The sequence below is a fragment of the Serinus canaria genome, chromosome 4 (assembly GCF_022539315.1).
Source record: "Serinus canaria isolate serCan28SL12 chromosome 4, serCan2020, whole genome shotgun sequence".
Classification (NCBI taxonomy): Eukaryota; Metazoa; Chordata; class Aves; order Passeriformes; family Fringillidae; genus Serinus; species Serinus canaria.
In genome coordinates, this window is record NC_066317.1 from 54,746,071 (window position 1) to 54,763,873 (window position 17,803).

Genomic DNA, 17,803 nt, shown 5'->3' on the forward strand with positions numbered 1-17,803 from the left:
TACAACAAATAACAAGTAATGAGGCAATGAGGGGAAAAAAATTACAATTGTTATTTTAAATGATTGGTTAATAAATTTAAAATAAAGCAATGTCACTCTCTACATTTCTGAATGAAGAGGACAGCTATAACAAAAATGGACATGGGCTTCCTAATGTAATAGCACATTGCTAGTTACAGGCAAGTTTATAAAGAAACAAGTTTAAAATGACTTTTATTAGCAAAGCTGAGTTCAATATTAAAAAAAAAAACAGAAAAACCCACCCCAAACCCGGACAGAGAATCTAAAAACAACAACAGTCAATTTTAATTAACAAAATCCATTTTTTTTTCTATGTTATTCTCTCTTCCAAAGTCAAAATACCCAATACCTACCACAGAGTAGAACAGAAGGATTTATGTGGGTACTTAGGTATCTGTTTCATCTTCTGGGCTTAGTTAAGCTATACTGTGAGTCAACATCTTCAGTGTTAATGTTTTATCAATTAGGTATCACTGTCTGACTGTGACTGGAGGTCTCTGTTTAACACTGGGACTCAAACAGCCAATAGAGTGCAACAGGGGTTGGAAAATGACAGTGCCATTTAACAAACTATATACAGAAAACTGCTGCATTTTTATTTAGTCTTCAGTTTGATGTGCAGTATACCACATGAATTATTTCAGGTCTTAAGCTCATTATTCAGAAATTACAAATAAAAATATTGATTATATGAGAGACAAAATTTCTTAGAATTGACAAAAGTTCTCAGCAACAGTAGAATGCAGTTTATAATCAGAAATCTGAACATTTTTTGGAATTTAATTTTAAAGTCAAATTGCTGGACTGTTCCCATCTTTCAGCGTGGCATAAGTATTTTTAGCTATCTCCCATGCTCATAGATCTCAGTATAAAATGGTGCTTAGTTTAATTTAGTTTAGTTTAACATTTCCATTTGCTTTATGTTCACTCTTAACAACAAAAAACCAGTAACTTTTAAGCAGGTAAGCTTTAAGACAGTTAAGGTTAACAGAAGGGTGGATCATAGACTAGAATGAGTCAAGGCAGTGATTAAACCAGAAGCAGGTAGCTCAGCTTGCCACAAATATCATGTATATTTCTCCTTTATGCAAATGCAGTAAAATTATTTCAATACTTGAGCTTTTAATATAGAATGGTAATTTAAAGTTTATTAAGCTAGATGAAAAAGAAAATTTTATGAGTGATAAAAAGCAAAAATAACAAATGCATCTCTTTATTCTAAGAATCTGTAACACGTGCAGTTCTTACAAGGGTGAGAATTATGATTTAATTTGATGGAATTATTGAAATTTTTATCAAGTTTGATAGCACATGATTTGCATTTGATTACTTTCATGGTTAAATTTCAGGAAGGTACTTATCTGATTACCAAGTGAATTCAAAGTACTAATGCAACTTCTTTATTGCAGTGGCAAGAAAGTTGTGTCTAAAGCTTGCATAAACTGAGATAATTGCTTGAAATGATCCCTTTTTTTCCCCTAATACTGTCACAATTCAGAAGATGTCTTGCCTGATAAAACTGACTGATCCTCCAGGCACCTTGTAGACTATCAATAACTTCCATGTTCAGCTGGCAAGCTAATACAGACATGTATCACATACACATCTGCTTAGTCTTGCAGCCAAACTAAGTTCACATCCCCTGGATGTTTGATAATTTGTTTGTGAAGAGTTTGTTCTTTCTATAATCTGTAACTTTAATATATTACAGTTCACACTTGATAATAAATAAGAAAAATAGCAGGCTATTTCTGCTGTCCAGATGAGTAGCAATAAAATGCAAATACAGCAATATGTCTAAATGGAAGACAGTTTAAGCATAGAAAACCTGTGGCTGGAATAATTTTCTGAAAATGTCTCATTCTCTGCCCTCAGTTACAGAGAAAATTTACACTATGAGTTTAAGTTAAAGGAATTATTAATCAGATATGTAAATTAATCAACATAGATGTTATTAGGCAACATACATCATATAACTGCAGTCTTGCTCAACATGTAATTTCATGGATAATGAACATATTTTTATTACGATATATCATATATTATATTGCTTCAGAAACTGAAAATATATTTATCAAATTAATGGCAAGTATACCACAAAATTATTTATTTGCTTTTAAAACTAAATATACAACTTTATAAATATGCTGCCATTGATTATGGTAGGTCTCAGATTGTACATATGATCAGATTGCAGAGAAGATGGTTTATCTCTGTTAGTGTGTGATAGGTGCTAAGCAGAAACTTCAATAAAACTAAAAATCAAACACCCAAAGTTAGTGTCATAAATCTCTTCAATATTACCTTTCTTCTACCAAAGCCCCAGATTAATATGGTCATTTCAGTTTCTTTAGATATTTACAGCAAACAAGAAGCCACAGAAATGAGGAGCAAGATGTTTGCCATTTGATACTCCAGCATATTTTCTAGTAACACAATCTATTGAAAGAATTAAAGCAGAACAGTGCTGTAAGACAGAGAATACATTAGCATGGAACCAAGGGATGGCTTTAAGGTGAGAAGAATAAGGATTTCAGACACAATAATGTAAGCTTTTTTTCAGTCCTATATCAATGTCTGCACAAGTTTTTAATACATCTGAAAAAAAGACATTGAATGCAGTATTAAAGTACTCCTGCACAGTGATCTGCATCTTTGGCAACATTCTTTTGACATGTATTCACAGCAACAGCCAAGTGTCTACTTTCAGGATTTGCAGTGAGCTTTCTAAGTTATATCTATATACAATTTGGTCATTTGTAATAACTGAAATCCATGCACCTTTAAGAAAAGGAAAGTGAGAAACCAAGGTAAGTGAAAATAGGTTTAAAAGACAACTGACCTTTTTCCACTTCATTCAGATTAGCAGCTTGCAGTGACAAAGACAGAAGAGACAAGAGACTTTTTACATTGTAATACAGCAGCATAGCACATTAAGCTAAGGCACAACTATAGCAGCAGAGAGGTTGATATAGCAAACAAAGCAAGCTTCAAAGTCTCACCTCCAGCAGAACAAAACAAACAGAAAGGTAAGAAGTACATGCCACCAGTGGTGTAAGAGAGGTTTTACTTCTGGACCAGTTAGTTCTGTGATCTAATGACTGACGACAATGAGCAAGAGAAATGATTATCTGTCATCTATAGAATGTACATACAATGACCTGAAGTTTACTAGACTGGGGTTAAAATAAAGGAGATGATAATGTTAAGAGAATAGCAAGATTAAAGAGTGCAGGACATAGTGAGGTATTTCCAATGTTTTATTTCTCCAGGTTTCATCAGAGACCCTGAATGTCTGTTGATTCCATTTGCTTACTGTTGTGTCACAGTTACAGTCTGTGATCTTAAGAAAGCTCATATTATAGTGCAAATACCATTCTTTGTCTTTCCACCTGTAACTGTGGTGGTTGCTGTAAAACTTAACTGAGGCAGAGCAAAACAGATTCCTGATTCTTATGCAGCAACATAATAAACTTTCCAATTGCTTGTTTTTAAGACAACACATTACAGTTGAAAAGTGTTGATTTTCAAGGGATTGTTAGAAAAGTCAAAAAGAGGCTGTTAGGTTTTATGCTGCAACATTCTTTAAAGTTCATTTTGGATTCTAACAAACCCTCCACATAAAAATAAGTTTTCATAGAAGAATGATTTACATTTCATACAAGCATGTTTCAGCTGATTTCTTCCTTATACTGTGCTGCTGAAATGTAAAGCATATTTGCAGGTAGTCATTCACCCAGGAAAGTATTCTGGGCTGGTGCAGTTCCATGTTGAGCACATATTTGCTGTGACATGTTGAACAAGGACAATTGAGAGTACTGTCAACCTAATTAAAAGAGGACACGACAAGCCTACAGTAATATTTTCCTAATATATACACTGTGCCACTTATGGCTCAGGGACTTTCTGACCAAGTCAGATTAATTCAGACCTCTGAATTTAAAAATCTTTGTATATACTGAATATGAATATATTGCCTGTTTTTCTGATTGTTAAGCTACTTTTGACCAGCTAGTACGTTAATTCCTTTAGTGAAAAATCCTTTCAGAAAAAGCAAACATTTGAAATATACGTATCTGATTTTAACCTGTTAGAACAAATATCAAAATCCAAATGTTTACAAAGTTCCCCATGAAAATTACTGTATATGTTCTTGACATGGATTCTGTTATTTATCTTTCAACTCAGGTTAAAGGCTTGAGAAAAATAAAAGTTCTGCAAACTATTTGATACCTCATACACACTTGAGGCAACTCTACAATTACTTTATATTATGAACATTACCCTTTTGAGATCCTGATGTGCCCAGACTGCTTTCAGTCTAATTCTTAATACTGAAGGTTATTAATTATGTAAGACTGTGAATGACAGATGTGAGGACCCCTTGGCTAACTCAATGTTTTGCATTTTCACCTTATAACTAATTTCAAAATCACACACATTGTGTCCTATTAGATGCTTTGTATGACAGACAGTATATTGCAGAATTCTGTACTTTCCTCTGTGTAATGGAAAACCTAAATTTTTGCTACAATTACTACAAAATGAGTTGAGGCTCTAGTGATGCATTTAAAAGAAAAGCATCTTTTTTCAAAAATTGTTGAAAAAAGTCTGATGAGCTATTGTAAATTCTCAACAGTTTTTAACTGGAGGCTTAAACTTACTAATTAGAAATAGATTGCTTTGATTTCTTTTAGAGCTGGTGAGAAGGCTCTCACCCACTATTGTGTCTTACTGACTTCTGTAGATCTTATGAACAGGCATTGTATGTATAAAACTTATTTTATGATTATGGTAAAATTATGCACAGATATGAAACAAATTTAAAAATGCATTGTCTTGTATTTTGACTAAAGAAGTGCAACTGCAATACAAACAGCAAAAATTTTTCTATGTTTATTCTCTCCTTTTTTCTCTATCTATAGAGGGGTATATAGAGAAATGCATCAGTTTTTATTTCAACTGTAAATTAAAAATTTAGATTTCATATACAATACTCCAAAAATGCAACAGGTGCACTTAATCAAAGTTTTAGGCTAGGACATATAGACAATCCTTTGTATCCACTTTATGGATATTTATTAAAAAAGCAGTCCTTCCCATGGCGTCCTGTGAATCCAACTACCAGACTCTAACAGTTAAAGGCACCCAAAGTAAGGCTGAAAATGTAGAAATGAGCAACACAGGTAAAAACACCTACAAAGCTGCAGAGGAGGAATGCACTTGCAAGTGAGCTATCTCCTCTGTAATGGGTATAGGAAACCTTTTGGCATGAAGCCACTGAAGAGCAGCACTGGATTGATGTGACTTTGCTCTGCACTCTTCCAGCCTACACAAGAGAATACCTGATCCCATTCTTAAAGGAGATAGCAACTGATCCCAGGGGAGCTGAACTTGACTCACCCATAACCTGAAGTATTAATGTAGGAGAGCTGCTCTTTCTACTGACTGAGACTGCTACCTGCTGTTCCTTTCCAAGGCTTGAACTGTCAATGGCACTTGGGTATTAAGGTATTGGTACTTTGCAAAACAGTGTTTTCTACTATGACAAGATTTTGTCTGTCCTTCCACTTATGGATCATCCATGCATTTTTAAATAGATTTTTGGCTTTTGTATTGCTTTAGATATTGTAGCTTATCCTGCATAGGGGAATTTCTACCAAAAATTTACCCAGAATAAGTACTGGATGAATACCTCTATTAGATTATGAGGTTATATTTTTTATACTTTTGTTTTAACACCTTCACTCATTGTGCATTCCCAATATTTAAATACTGACTTTAAGTTTGTATACCCTAAAACAGGGGAGCAATCCAACAGTCTGTAGAACTAGTGATGGAAACATTTTGGATGAGAAAGGAGTTAGCTGGGTTCTCAATAAATGAAATTAATTCATGAATTTACCTCTCCTTACAGCTTCCCAGAGCTCAACTTTGAACGATTAAAGTAAAAATATAGGATGACTGAGTAGAATTAATTCCCAAATTATGGTGGATCTTACATTTCTTTTTTATGCATTTTAAATAATAATGAATTTAAACTCTATGTTCTTCTAATGGTTAACTATATGATAGAAAATAGATCTGCCTAGTTAGAAGTGCTGTAAAAAGTATCAATGCAAACAATAGATCCTACTTCTTCCATGCTGCTGTTCCAAGTATCCTCCATTCCCACAGAGACTGAGACAGTAAGCAAGAGATCCTCTGTCACAAAGAGAAAGATGTGCTTTGGCTTGCCTGCCAACTGACAGAAACAATTGACACTTGTCTTTTTATTCTGTGCAGGAAGCATCACACTTGGTATTAATATTTCTGGTGGAGTACAGGACAGCATCCAGGGGTGCCAAATACAGTTCCCCAATGGCACAGACAAAATCTTTATAGTAAAAGGAGGATTAAGGAGAAAAGCAGAATATTTTTCAGATTTCTACAGCTACAGAGGTCCTCCACTGGGGTGTCCAGGCAAACAGTAAGGAGGGGCAAAGTTTGAATGACCTTTTAAATATAAAAATCCTGTAATTCAAAACTAAAAAAAGGAATTAATGAGTGGAAATTAAATCTCGTTTTGACTATAAACCATACAAGAAAAAAATATGGAGGGACACCTGGTATTAAGTCAGTAGTAGAGTAACTACTAATATACCTGCAAAGTGGAAAATATTACTCTTCTGCTAGGAATTCTTCAATTACCTGTGCTTTCTCTTATACTCCTACCTGTATATTCAGGTGGACAAAGGCAAGTATAGTTATTAATTCCATCCACACAAGTAGAATTGTTTTCACAGTCATTGTCTTCACAGTCATCAACATTTACTTCACAGTTTTCACCTTCAAATCCATCTGCACAAGTGCACCTGTAATACAGAAAACCAAATAATCACATAGAAAATTTTAGGTGAGAAATCCAGACAAGGAGTTCTGTACTTAACAGAATTACATAACAATTATAATATTCCACAGCAGAACATGGTTGATATAATGTCAAAAGCCCTTTTATCAAACAATCCCAAAGTCATTTTTGTATTTTAAATTACAGAAAAATGCTCCTAAAGCCATATCTTAGTCTTTAGTTTAAGGACCCCTGCTAAATTAAATCATAGAGCATTCCATTTGAAGAGCATTCTTCATTTACATTGTAAGATATTTCTTATGGAAAGTGATCCTTTTGGTTTTATAAAGTTAAATACATGGAAAATATTGTGGAATCTGTGATCAGTATGTAATAGTAGTTTTCCACAATCATTCAATTAAATGCACCAATATAAAACTCTCTTTAATGTACATGCATTCATATAAAAAAACCAAAGCCTGCATAAATTCTACAAAGCAGTAATTTTTTTTTGCTTTTAATCATGTTTCTGCAAAACAAACACATCAAAATAGATAGTAAATGTGAAAGTCACTCAGACATGACCACACATACATTTTCATATAATTTGCACTACCTATAATTTCTGAAGCTTTCACTATGAGATTGCTTTGATTTTCAAAATATGTAGTGTTCAAACAAGTAAATGAAAAAGACCAAATTCTGAGGCATGACTATGTCAATTTAAATTCTTGAGGCATAATATTAAGATGTACACACTTAATTTTTAATAGAAGACCATTTAATCCTTGGGCAGAATTTGGATTAAAAGTAAGAATAATGTCATAACGAATTGCAGAATAATGAATTGTATCTTTCTGAGGTGTCATTTCTAACAAGCTTGAGGTGTAGATTATTAAATAACTAATAATCTCACATAAGAATGCTAAAGAACTTTATTTCATAATTCATGAAGTACATCTGGAGTAATTGTACTGTGTGATTAAATAACTCAAGATTTAAAATGTTCACAGCATGTTTATCTGCTGGCATAGTGAGTTTCAAATGAATCATTAATTTTCTGTTTCACTGGGATTTGCATTTTATCATTTACATGCTGTCTGTTGAAGTAATACACACAACAACAGATGAATTATGAGATTTTTTCAGCAGGGATCTAGCTAGCTATTAATTAACATAATGGAGTCAATACTATGCTGTCTTGACCTGATATGCCTCAACAAATCACAGTCATTTGTTACTGTTTTTAACACATTCAAAGCTCTAGGAGCTTTCCAAGGATGTCAACATGATCTAAAACATCCAAAGTGCTAAAATCTGCCTTTGTGGTGCTCTTACCAGCAAACCTAAAGATTAACACCATTAGTTTACCAAAAAAATCTCAGTAGTTTTCCATCCTGCTATTGCAATTAAAAAACCTACCAGAAACCATCCTTTTCTCCTTCTTTCAAATGACAAGTTCCACCATGGTGGCACGGGTTACTAATGCAAGCATGAATGGGAATATCACAGTCTTGACCCTACAGAGGGAACAACCATTATAACATAAGAAGAAAATACACACACCAGTGGAAGGGAGAGCAATTAAAGGTTTTTAAAGACAAGCTTACATTTCAGTGAGCTTTCTTCCTCTTCATGCAGTACCTACCTTGAAACCATAGGGGCATGTACATCTGTAGAAGTCAACTGGATCATTATTGCAGGTTCCATCATTTTTACATGGGTTTGATAAACAGGGATTACACTTTGCAAGAATATTAACATCCACGGGCCCTTAAAAATATAAATTGGAAAGTCAGAAACAAGCAAGTATTAATTTACATTGGACAGGGTCTACCTGACATGCTGCTTTATATTTTACAATTTATATATTAGACTTTATGGTGTTTCTATGTTGATGAAATGCTGAACTGTCCTTAATTCTTTTGATGCAACCAGATAAATATGGGATTGTTTTTTTGGTTAAAGTACCACTTCTTAGTTTTTGTTAAGGAGCTGACACCAAAGTGATTCCCATATTCCTGTCCTCTGGAAGCTGTAGAGTTCTGATCCATGATAATTACCTTTCCTTTGTATTAACAAAATGAAGAACACAATTTCAGCTTTTGTTTTGCTATGGAGTAGGAATTGCCAGTGAGAAAGTGGGCTATCACTGTTTGCAATCCTTCCCAGGATGGTGTTGCTGAGAACACTTTTTAAAATCAATTTTTGCTGTAACATATTTTTTATCTGCAGGATCACATAAATGGCAAAATGAAATGGTAAAATTACTGTAAATTCCTTGAACATCTGCAAACTGTAATATAAATTTGCATTGTCCAGGCTATCTCACCATAAAGAGCTCTATACTGCGACTTTCTTCCTTATGGGTCAGCCACAGTTCTGTGCATTGCTGTGTTAGTTGAGCCCACAGATCATGCAGACTGTGCCTGAAACCTTTGTGCAAGTGAAGAGTGCAATCCCTGCTTGCAGTCTAGCTACTTCTATTTTTGATTATAATGAAAGAAATCAGAAATGGAAATTGACAGAACTCTAAGTTTCAGAACCCAGACTCAAGCTTTGATTTACACAAATCTTATCTCTGTTAAACAGATATTTTGTAGGATTTCCTTCTCTGTAGTTTCCTGGTTTTACAGACATTTCATGGTGAATTTTCAAATCAGGAACCATCTTTTTCTAGGTGTTTTTTTTGTTGTTTCTTTTTGTCAAACAACTGAAGAAATCACTGCTTACTCGTTAGAAGTTAGAAAACACCTGTGTATGAATAATGACTAATTTTCCTAATTTTTGTAAAGTTTGATTACTGTAAGAGAAAATGGGTGACTTTATCAAATGCCAATTAAGAGAATGAAGATTCATTCTGTATCACCAGCTCTATCACCTGATGACAATGCTGCCTTCAGTTTGCTTCAGATTTCCCCTACTAAAAAAAAGCTCCAGTTATCCACAGATGAACTGCACCTTTGAAGGAACAAACAGTGATTTCTTCTAAATGGAAAAAAAAAATCCAAACTCCTGGGGCCTACTACAGCAAATACCTGATTGCTCTGTAATAGGTTTTACACAAAATGAGCCAAACTGCAGAGTTTTCAAAGCTAAAAGGGCTTTGCTTAGATGTAGGGCTTTATTCTATTTTTAAACTTAGATTGCTTATCTTATTTTTCTTTGCAAATTAATCTCACATTAAGTATCTGTTAGATCAGTGCACAGGAGAGGTAGAAAAGTTGAAACAAACAGCATAGTATCAACATCTAGAAAGTCCTGACTGTACTACGGACTATTGCTGGTTATTGAGTATATTAAGAAGTTCTGTGAAAAAAAATTAAGTGAAAGAGGCACATACACAAAAATTTGTAATACTGTGCTGTAGCCTGGGAGTCAATCCTTCCTTCTATTTATTCTGAATATTATATCCTCTTTTTAACTTTTCATGAAAAAAAATGCTAATTAATTGGCACAAATCAAAAAGCATTCAGTAACTAAGCTTTTGTTCCCAAATGGATTAGTGCTCTAAATTTCACTTCCAAAACAGAGACAGAAGATGAGAACCTAAGTCTCAAGAAGAGAGTAAGCAACATTATCAGATTTTGTACTTTATTTACTTCAAACAAATATATATGTAGTATCCAATATAAGTTAATATTTTGGTTTATCATTCTTCAGTTGTAAGACAAAAAAAAAAGTAAAGGTAGATTTGGAACCTATTTTCACTATCACTATACTGTTCCTTTATTCTTCCTGCTGGCGTGTGTTAAAAGACTTGCACGTGAAAAAGAATTTGGTTTATAACCTTTCGGTTAGTTTCATTTTTCAAATTGTAGACATTTATGTTCTTGAGTAAGCCCTGAGAAAAAAAAAATCTTTTGTAAGCTGAGAAAAACTAACAGTACTTTATTGACACAGATATATACACGTAGCTAAGATGTTTTAAGAAAAACCATGACACAAACCCTTTTAAACCAGCTTCTAAGGAAACTTGTTGCAAGAAAAACTCAGCTCTGACATTTTTTGACTCCTCTCTTGCATATGGCCTCTAAAGCAGTATTTACACTGCTAATGAAACCACCAATTTTAGTACAATGCAATGGAAGTAATAATTTCAGTTAAATAACTCAGATTTTAAACCCAGACTTTTGAAATAAAAAAACTGCTGACACAATATACAAAACGATGTATCGTGAATAATCATCTGTAAATTCATCACAGGGGAAAACGAACAGTACGCATGCGAGTCTTAGGAAAGAAGTCTGCTTGAGGTACACAGAAGGAAGGTCAGAAGGTCTGTTCTTAAGCAGATCACCCATTCCAGATCTACTTATAACCTTACCTGGTATCAGAAAACCACAAGGCCCTGGAATCTCTAGAAGCAGGGCAAGGATGATAAAGAGGTAAAACATTGAGAAGCTGTTAGAGGCCGCATTAAAAAAAGGAAAGAAAAAAAACCCACCCACAATTAGGAAAATAACTGGAAGAAGAAAATATTAATGGATGATTCCTGCAGTAGAAATATTCATAAAATTAGAATAAGGTAAAGCGATTTTGCTGAGCTTAACAACTGGGATGAGACTTCATTGTGAAATGCCATTTTTACTGGGAACTAATCACTATGTGGGTAAAATTCAAGCACCCAATTCATTATCAATTGAATCCACAGATAGTGATAAGAGGGAATTACACATTATTCTTTTCCTGTAAACACATAAAAAGTAGCAGACCATCAACAGGTATTCTGAAAACAGCCCTTTTATTCATAGGCAAAAGTTTTGGTTCTATAGGAACATAGCACCATCCTAATCTCTATTATTCAGCAGTTCACTTTTAAGCAAAAGATAAGATTACTTATCTTTGAGTAAAAGAATCAAAATGCCTTACAGGGCCATAATGTCATTGAAGAGCTGCTGGTTTGCAATCTGTAATTATGAGCATCTTCATAGGATAGTGGCAGAAAAATTATTTGCTTTCAAAGGTACCCATAACACCAGATCTCCACTCTCAGAAGTGAAACAAATACACAGCTCTTACCCTGCACAATCATATAAAGGATCTTTTCTGGTGGGCAAGAGGGAATAAGATATAATTTCTGGATTGACAGAAATACAAAAATAATTGTAGACAGATGTGACACAGTTTGTAAAACTGACAAAGCTAGAAAATAACTAAACAGGTTCCTCATTTCCATCCAAATATTCCTTCACTTGCATCCCTATGACAGTGTTCAAAAAAAGCATATCTGCAATATGGGTCAGTGGATACTGGTAAAGAAAATGATCAGACTGGCCAGTAAATGTCCTCTCTAAAATGAGGCTAAGAGACTTTGCAACAGATGAATGTCATATGCAATGAACACTGACATGACCTCAGAGATGTACTGCTTCAAGAGGGAATCAGAGGGAAAAAAAATTCACTGGCATCCCAAGTTACAAGATGGATTCCAGTGGTATTTATATTAAAAAAAAAAAAAAAGTTTTTTGACAGGAAGTCTAAAGAGAAAAGACTGAATAGATAAAATATGCAGTAAAGAACAACTTTGGATAAGACAAATTCTGACAAAGTCCCACTGCTTTGCTTTTTTAAGAACAAAATGACAAAGGAATAAAGTTCACCTTTGAAGATACATTAAAAGATGAATAAATCAAAAAGTTTAAGATTACCTTGATTACACTGAGAATAAGTTACTTCTACAAGACTAAAGATCATATTCATCTGATGCCTCAGAAATCACAATGAGCTTAGTAATGGCTTACAAATATAAGAACAGTTTTTTTTTTTTAATTGGATTTTCAACGTTTTTAAATCAGGACTACAAAAAATGAAGTCACGGTAGAAGCTCTCTCTGTTTTCAAAATATTTAAGAAGGGATAAATCAGTGGAATAGAGAAAGATTTAACAGTAAACAAACCAAGTCCTTGCTTGATGTAAGCAAAAGAGTACTTTTCTAAAAAGTAACAGCACAGTTCAGAAAATGAACCTATGAATGAACAGACAATAATATAAGTTGTGATTTAAATGCCAGCAACACTGGAGTTAAATGCCCTGAGACACCTGCTCGTTAAACAACATTTCAGATCAAGACCTCTATAGTGGTTAGCACATTCCTTTATCTACCTTTATCTTGGTTTGGTTTTGGTCTGGTTTGGTTTGTGCTTTCTTCTGAAATATCAAGAGACATATTATACATTTAATAGGAGACTGCAAAGGTTATTGATATATTTACAGGTTTTTTGGTGACCAGCTTGCAGGAAGAATGCTAAAGGAAGTGCAGATGTTTAAACTCCATTCATGACTGAGGCAGTACAAAGTACCTGTGTACATCCTGTACTTTGATGTACTACGTACATCATGAGGAATTCTGTACTACAAGTCCAAAGACTTTTTTCTCTATTTATTTTAAAGGAAATAGGAATTAAAATCTTTAAAATAAATACATTTCCTGAATGGAACCAATGGATATATCCTTAAGTCTGAGTAAAAATGAAAAGGCTGAGTTAAGATGTTGTAATAAATGTATTTTGAGTACAAAAGACTTGTAATTCATAGCTCAACTATTTGTAAAAATTAAGAATTGACACTTCAAAGAGAAAAAAACCAACAACAGTACCTTGGCAAGTGAATTTCTTAGAAGGAGTTGTGAGAAGAAGTTTGTCTGCCATTTCTCCAGGACCAGCACAACGTGCAATACCAGGTTCTTTGTACTCTGATTTTACCCAGTCAGATAGCCACTGCATGTTACAATCACAATAAAGGGGATTTGCACCAATGGCCCTATGGAAAAAAGACAAAAAAAGAAGGAAATCAAGTTTTAAACGGCTGCTTTTTAAAAAAGAAGCCAGAAAATGGGTTGGCAAAAACCATTCAAAACACAAACCTGTTTTCCCATGACAAAAATGCCTGTTACAGCACTAAGTGTTTGGATTTGGGTTCTAGATCAAGAAGGGACAGTTTTAGTAGAAACATAGTTCAGAAATGTAGATATTCTTAACAGAAATATGTGTGAACTTTGGTGAGCTAATTCCAGCTAGCTCTGTTTCACTGTTGGATTGTAACAGTGAAGATCACCTGCATCAGCAGAGGGAAACTGATCCTGGGCAATTAACAAGATAACAAGAATAAAGTATTTCTTCTGAAGCAGTCAAGAAAATTCCACAGAATTCTGCCCTGATATTTCTCTTTTTCAGTTTATGGCTCTCAGGCCGGTACAAACCATCTGTTTCTAAGCTTCCAAATTGGATTTAATTATTTCCTCTTTGGAGCTGTCTCACTGAACTGACAAATACGTGCAGAATTCTGTAAGAGTTTTCTGCTGCATAAGTAAATAAAACCACATTACCCTAGTTTTGTGGTAGTTACATAAAAATTTCTTCATTATGAAAACAAATCCATTACTTTAAATAATGATCCTTGAGATGTTTTTTAATTAAAAAAAAATTAGCTTGAGATCTTCAGAATTAATTTCTGCAACAGATTTTTAAGTGTTTATTTTCTCTGCTATAAACTGGAAATACTCTTAAAACTCTGGAAACAATGAGACATTGTGGAGTTAATTTGGAGGATTGAAGCCTTGTGCTAGTCTGTAGAGATGCACTCATGTTCCTTTCAAGAAATACAGTAATCATGGAACTTTTAACAGATCATCTCAACATGTGCAAACACTATCAGATGGCTGTATTAGAACATCCTCTTCTCCAGATGTTTCAATACTTTAAACAGCTTTGAATCAGTGGGTCTTCTAGAGAAACAAGAAAGTCTTTGGCAAGCAAAGGCAGTAGGAATTACCCAAGCTGAAACACTCTTTTCTGCCCCACTGAGCAGAAAGCCCTCTCATATTAACTTTTTAATACATTCAAGCTGTCCTCAAGAAAATAGACATATTTGTCAGTCAGGCTTAAGTCAGAGCAGTTAAAAAAAGGGACTTAGTAACAAGAGAACTTCCCATACAAGCAGAAATACCTAGAATTTGTTCATTCTGCATTTGCAAAAGTGGATGTCAGCCTGAACTAAAACAATTGTTCTGCTAAAATCAAAACATTAACAAGGATAACTGGTATCCATCAAGAAAAAAGTACCAGCAACAATCAAATCTATCCAAGTTTTACTGATATTTCATGCAGTTAAATTGGTTAAATAGTAGCATTTGAATGAATTATCAATGACTGAAAGCTTAATCAGCATGAAATTTCTGAGAGCTAAATGCAAATGGCCAATACTGAATGAGAAACAGATAATTCAGTTTTTAAATACTGCTGCTGTTCAGCAACTTGAGTCTCCAGATATATCTAAAGGCACCAGTCAACATACTCCTCAAAGTCCTAATTACCCAAAAACACCATGAGGTTTGCAGAAGGTAGCTTGTTCTAATTTAGGGTCCCAATGAAAACTAAAAACTGGAAAACTATTGCCTGAAATTGTGTTCTGAAATCAGATGTGATGTGTTTAGTGTCAACAAGATGCTGACAGAGAATCATAGAATAATTTTCTCCCATTCTCACCTCCTGCACAAAGCAGGGCTACCTTGGCAGTCAGGGTTGCTCAGGGCTGTTTCCAGCTGAGCTCTGAAAATCTCCAGGGATGGAGATTCTCCTGCTTCTTTGGACAGCCTGGCTGAATCATCCTCACAGTGAAGAACTTTTCATCATGTTCAATCAAATTTCCCTTGTTGCAGGTTTTGATGCTTTACTCTGATTCTTCACCGTGCACCTCTGAGTCTCCATCATTGCTGAGGAGGCTTGAAGAGTTTTAGGTCTCTCCTTGGCATCCCTTTCTTCAGGCTGGACAAGCCAAGTTCCTGCAGCTTTTCCTTACAGCTCATATGATCCAGCCACCTCCCACCCTGCTTGTCCCTCTGCTGGATTTGCTGGAGTTCACAAACATCTGCTTTGTACTGGAGAAACTGGACACATAGTCCAGATGTGGCCTGAGGAGGGCCAAGCAGAAAGGAGTGACCAGTGTCCTCAGTCCCCAGGCTGCTCACATTCAAATTCAGCCCAGAGTGTCTTTAGCCTTCATTGCCATAAGGACACAGGGCAGACAAGTCCAACTTGCAGCTCAAGCAGCAAGTTTCTCTGGCCAGTGGCCAGCCTCTACACAAGCACGAGCTTCTTCCAGAGAACTTCTCTGCATTATATCTTTGTTTGGCTCTATGAAATTGGCTAAGCATAACAAAAAAAAAAAAAAAATACAGTATACAAGCTGAATACTCACAGGTGTGATAATGCTGAAAGATCATTAAAGGCTCCTTCAGGAACAACAGAAATATCATTGCCATGTAAAGACCTTAAAGAGAGAAGAAACACAATGATATCAATGCATGAAAAAATCATCAGGTTAAAATGGCAAATTCATCTTTCAAAAGTTTTCATCTTTTCACATATTTTTTTCTTCCAGTTCCTCATTGTTTCCAGCTGTTCGGTGGAACTCTAACTGGCAGCATACTTGTCATTGATTTTTTTTCATCCTGGGTTTTCATAAGAAATATAAATACTGTAATTATTTTATAATTGAAAAATAAAAATTTATAAAAGTAGGCACAGTTATGCAAAGAAACTACTTGATTTAGAGATAACAGATAGCAAAAGAGTTTCTGATATTTTCAGCATCTCCCTGAAATTTGTACTAATTATGTTCATATGATCTTTTAAATTTTTCATGGATTCATAGAACATACATACATTGACTTTTAATAAAAGTATTAACATTTTTTTTCCAAATTCGATAGTAGAGGTATAAAATGAAGGATTTCATTATGCATCACTACTAGGAATAGTATATTTCTTTTGTAGAAAACCTTCAGGTTTTACCAACCAGGTGCTGGATTCTGCACCTGGCATGGGGCAATGCTGGATGTAGGTTCAAACTGAGCAATGAGATGCTGGAATGCAGTGCCAGGAAAGGCACCTGGTCCCTGGCAAGTTGAACATGAGCCAGGAGTGCCCTGGCAGCCAGGAGGGCCAGCCCTGTCCTGGGGGGCATCAGGCACAGCATGGCCAGCTGGGCAAGGGAGGGATTGTCCTGCTCTGCTCTGGGCTGGGGCAGCCTCACCTTGAATATTGCACTTTAGGGTGCCACAGTAGAAGAAAGATAGGAAGCTAATACAGACTGTCCAAAAAAGACTGATGGTGATGTGAAGGGCCTTCAGAGGAGGCTGTATGAACAGGGGCTGAGGTCACTTGGTGTGTTCATTCTGGAGGAGATTGAGGGGAGACCTCATTGCAGTCTGTAACTTTCCTCATGAGCGGGAGAGAAGGGGCAAGCACTGATCTCTTCTCTCTGGTGACCACTGCCAGCACCCAAGGGAATGAAGCTGAGTTAGGGGAATTTTAGATTGGGTATTAAGAAAAGATTCTTCACCCAACCAGAAGGTGGTTGGGCACTGGAACAAGCAAGGGGTCACAGCACCAAGTCTGATGGAGCTCAAGAAGCATTTGGGCAATGCTCTCAGGCACTTGGTGTGACTCTTGGGGATGGTGCTGTGCAGGGCCAGGAACTGCACCTTTCAACTCAGCTCATTCTGTGGTTCTGTGAAAAGTATCTCTCCTTTTCTATAAATTAATTCATTTACATGAATATCTAACACATACAGAATTACAGTTCTTGAAATTATTGAATAACTGAAGTTATGAAAGCACACTGAAATAATGCCATGCTTTAGGTATTTAGTTCAACCAAGTATTTAAATAGTTATAAATGACCCACATGAAGGCAAAAAATTACATGTTCTACTGTGGACTTTTGAAAAGGAAATTTTGCAGGCTTTCTTCTTAATAACAAACTAAAATTGTAAATGAGAATGACTGTTCTTTATTTTCCTGTGTCCATTTTTGTGCCCTATCAACTACGTTTTTCCTAGTGGTAAAATGGAAAATTTTCTTGCAACCAAAAAGGGAAGTTATTGATTTTCAATACTTAATCATGACATCATGGCTTTGGAAATGTTCCTACATTAAATAAAACAAGACA

General features: G+C 35.0%; 1 protein-coding gene across 2 annotated transcripts in view; it reads right to left on the minus strand.

Moving 5' to 3' along the window:
- The window catches only part of SLIT2 (slit guidance ligand 2), a 257,865-nt gene that overhangs the window by 25,858 nt on the left and 214,204 nt on the right, over positions 1-17,803 (minus strand). For both annotated transcript variants that reach the window (XM_009099760.4, XM_018925278.3), the window contains exons 24-28: positions 16,049-16,120; positions 13,449-13,612; positions 8,499-8,623; positions 8,273-8,370; positions 6,736-6,875 (exon numbers count right to left, since the gene is read on the minus strand). In XM_009099760.4, the coding sequence (XP_009098008.3) occupies positions 6,736-6,875; positions 8,273-8,370; positions 8,499-8,623; positions 13,449-13,612; positions 16,049-16,120 (599 nt within the window). The remainder of the gene's footprint in view (positions 1-6,735; positions 6,876-8,272; positions 8,371-8,498; positions 8,624-13,448; positions 13,613-16,048; positions 16,121-17,803) is intronic.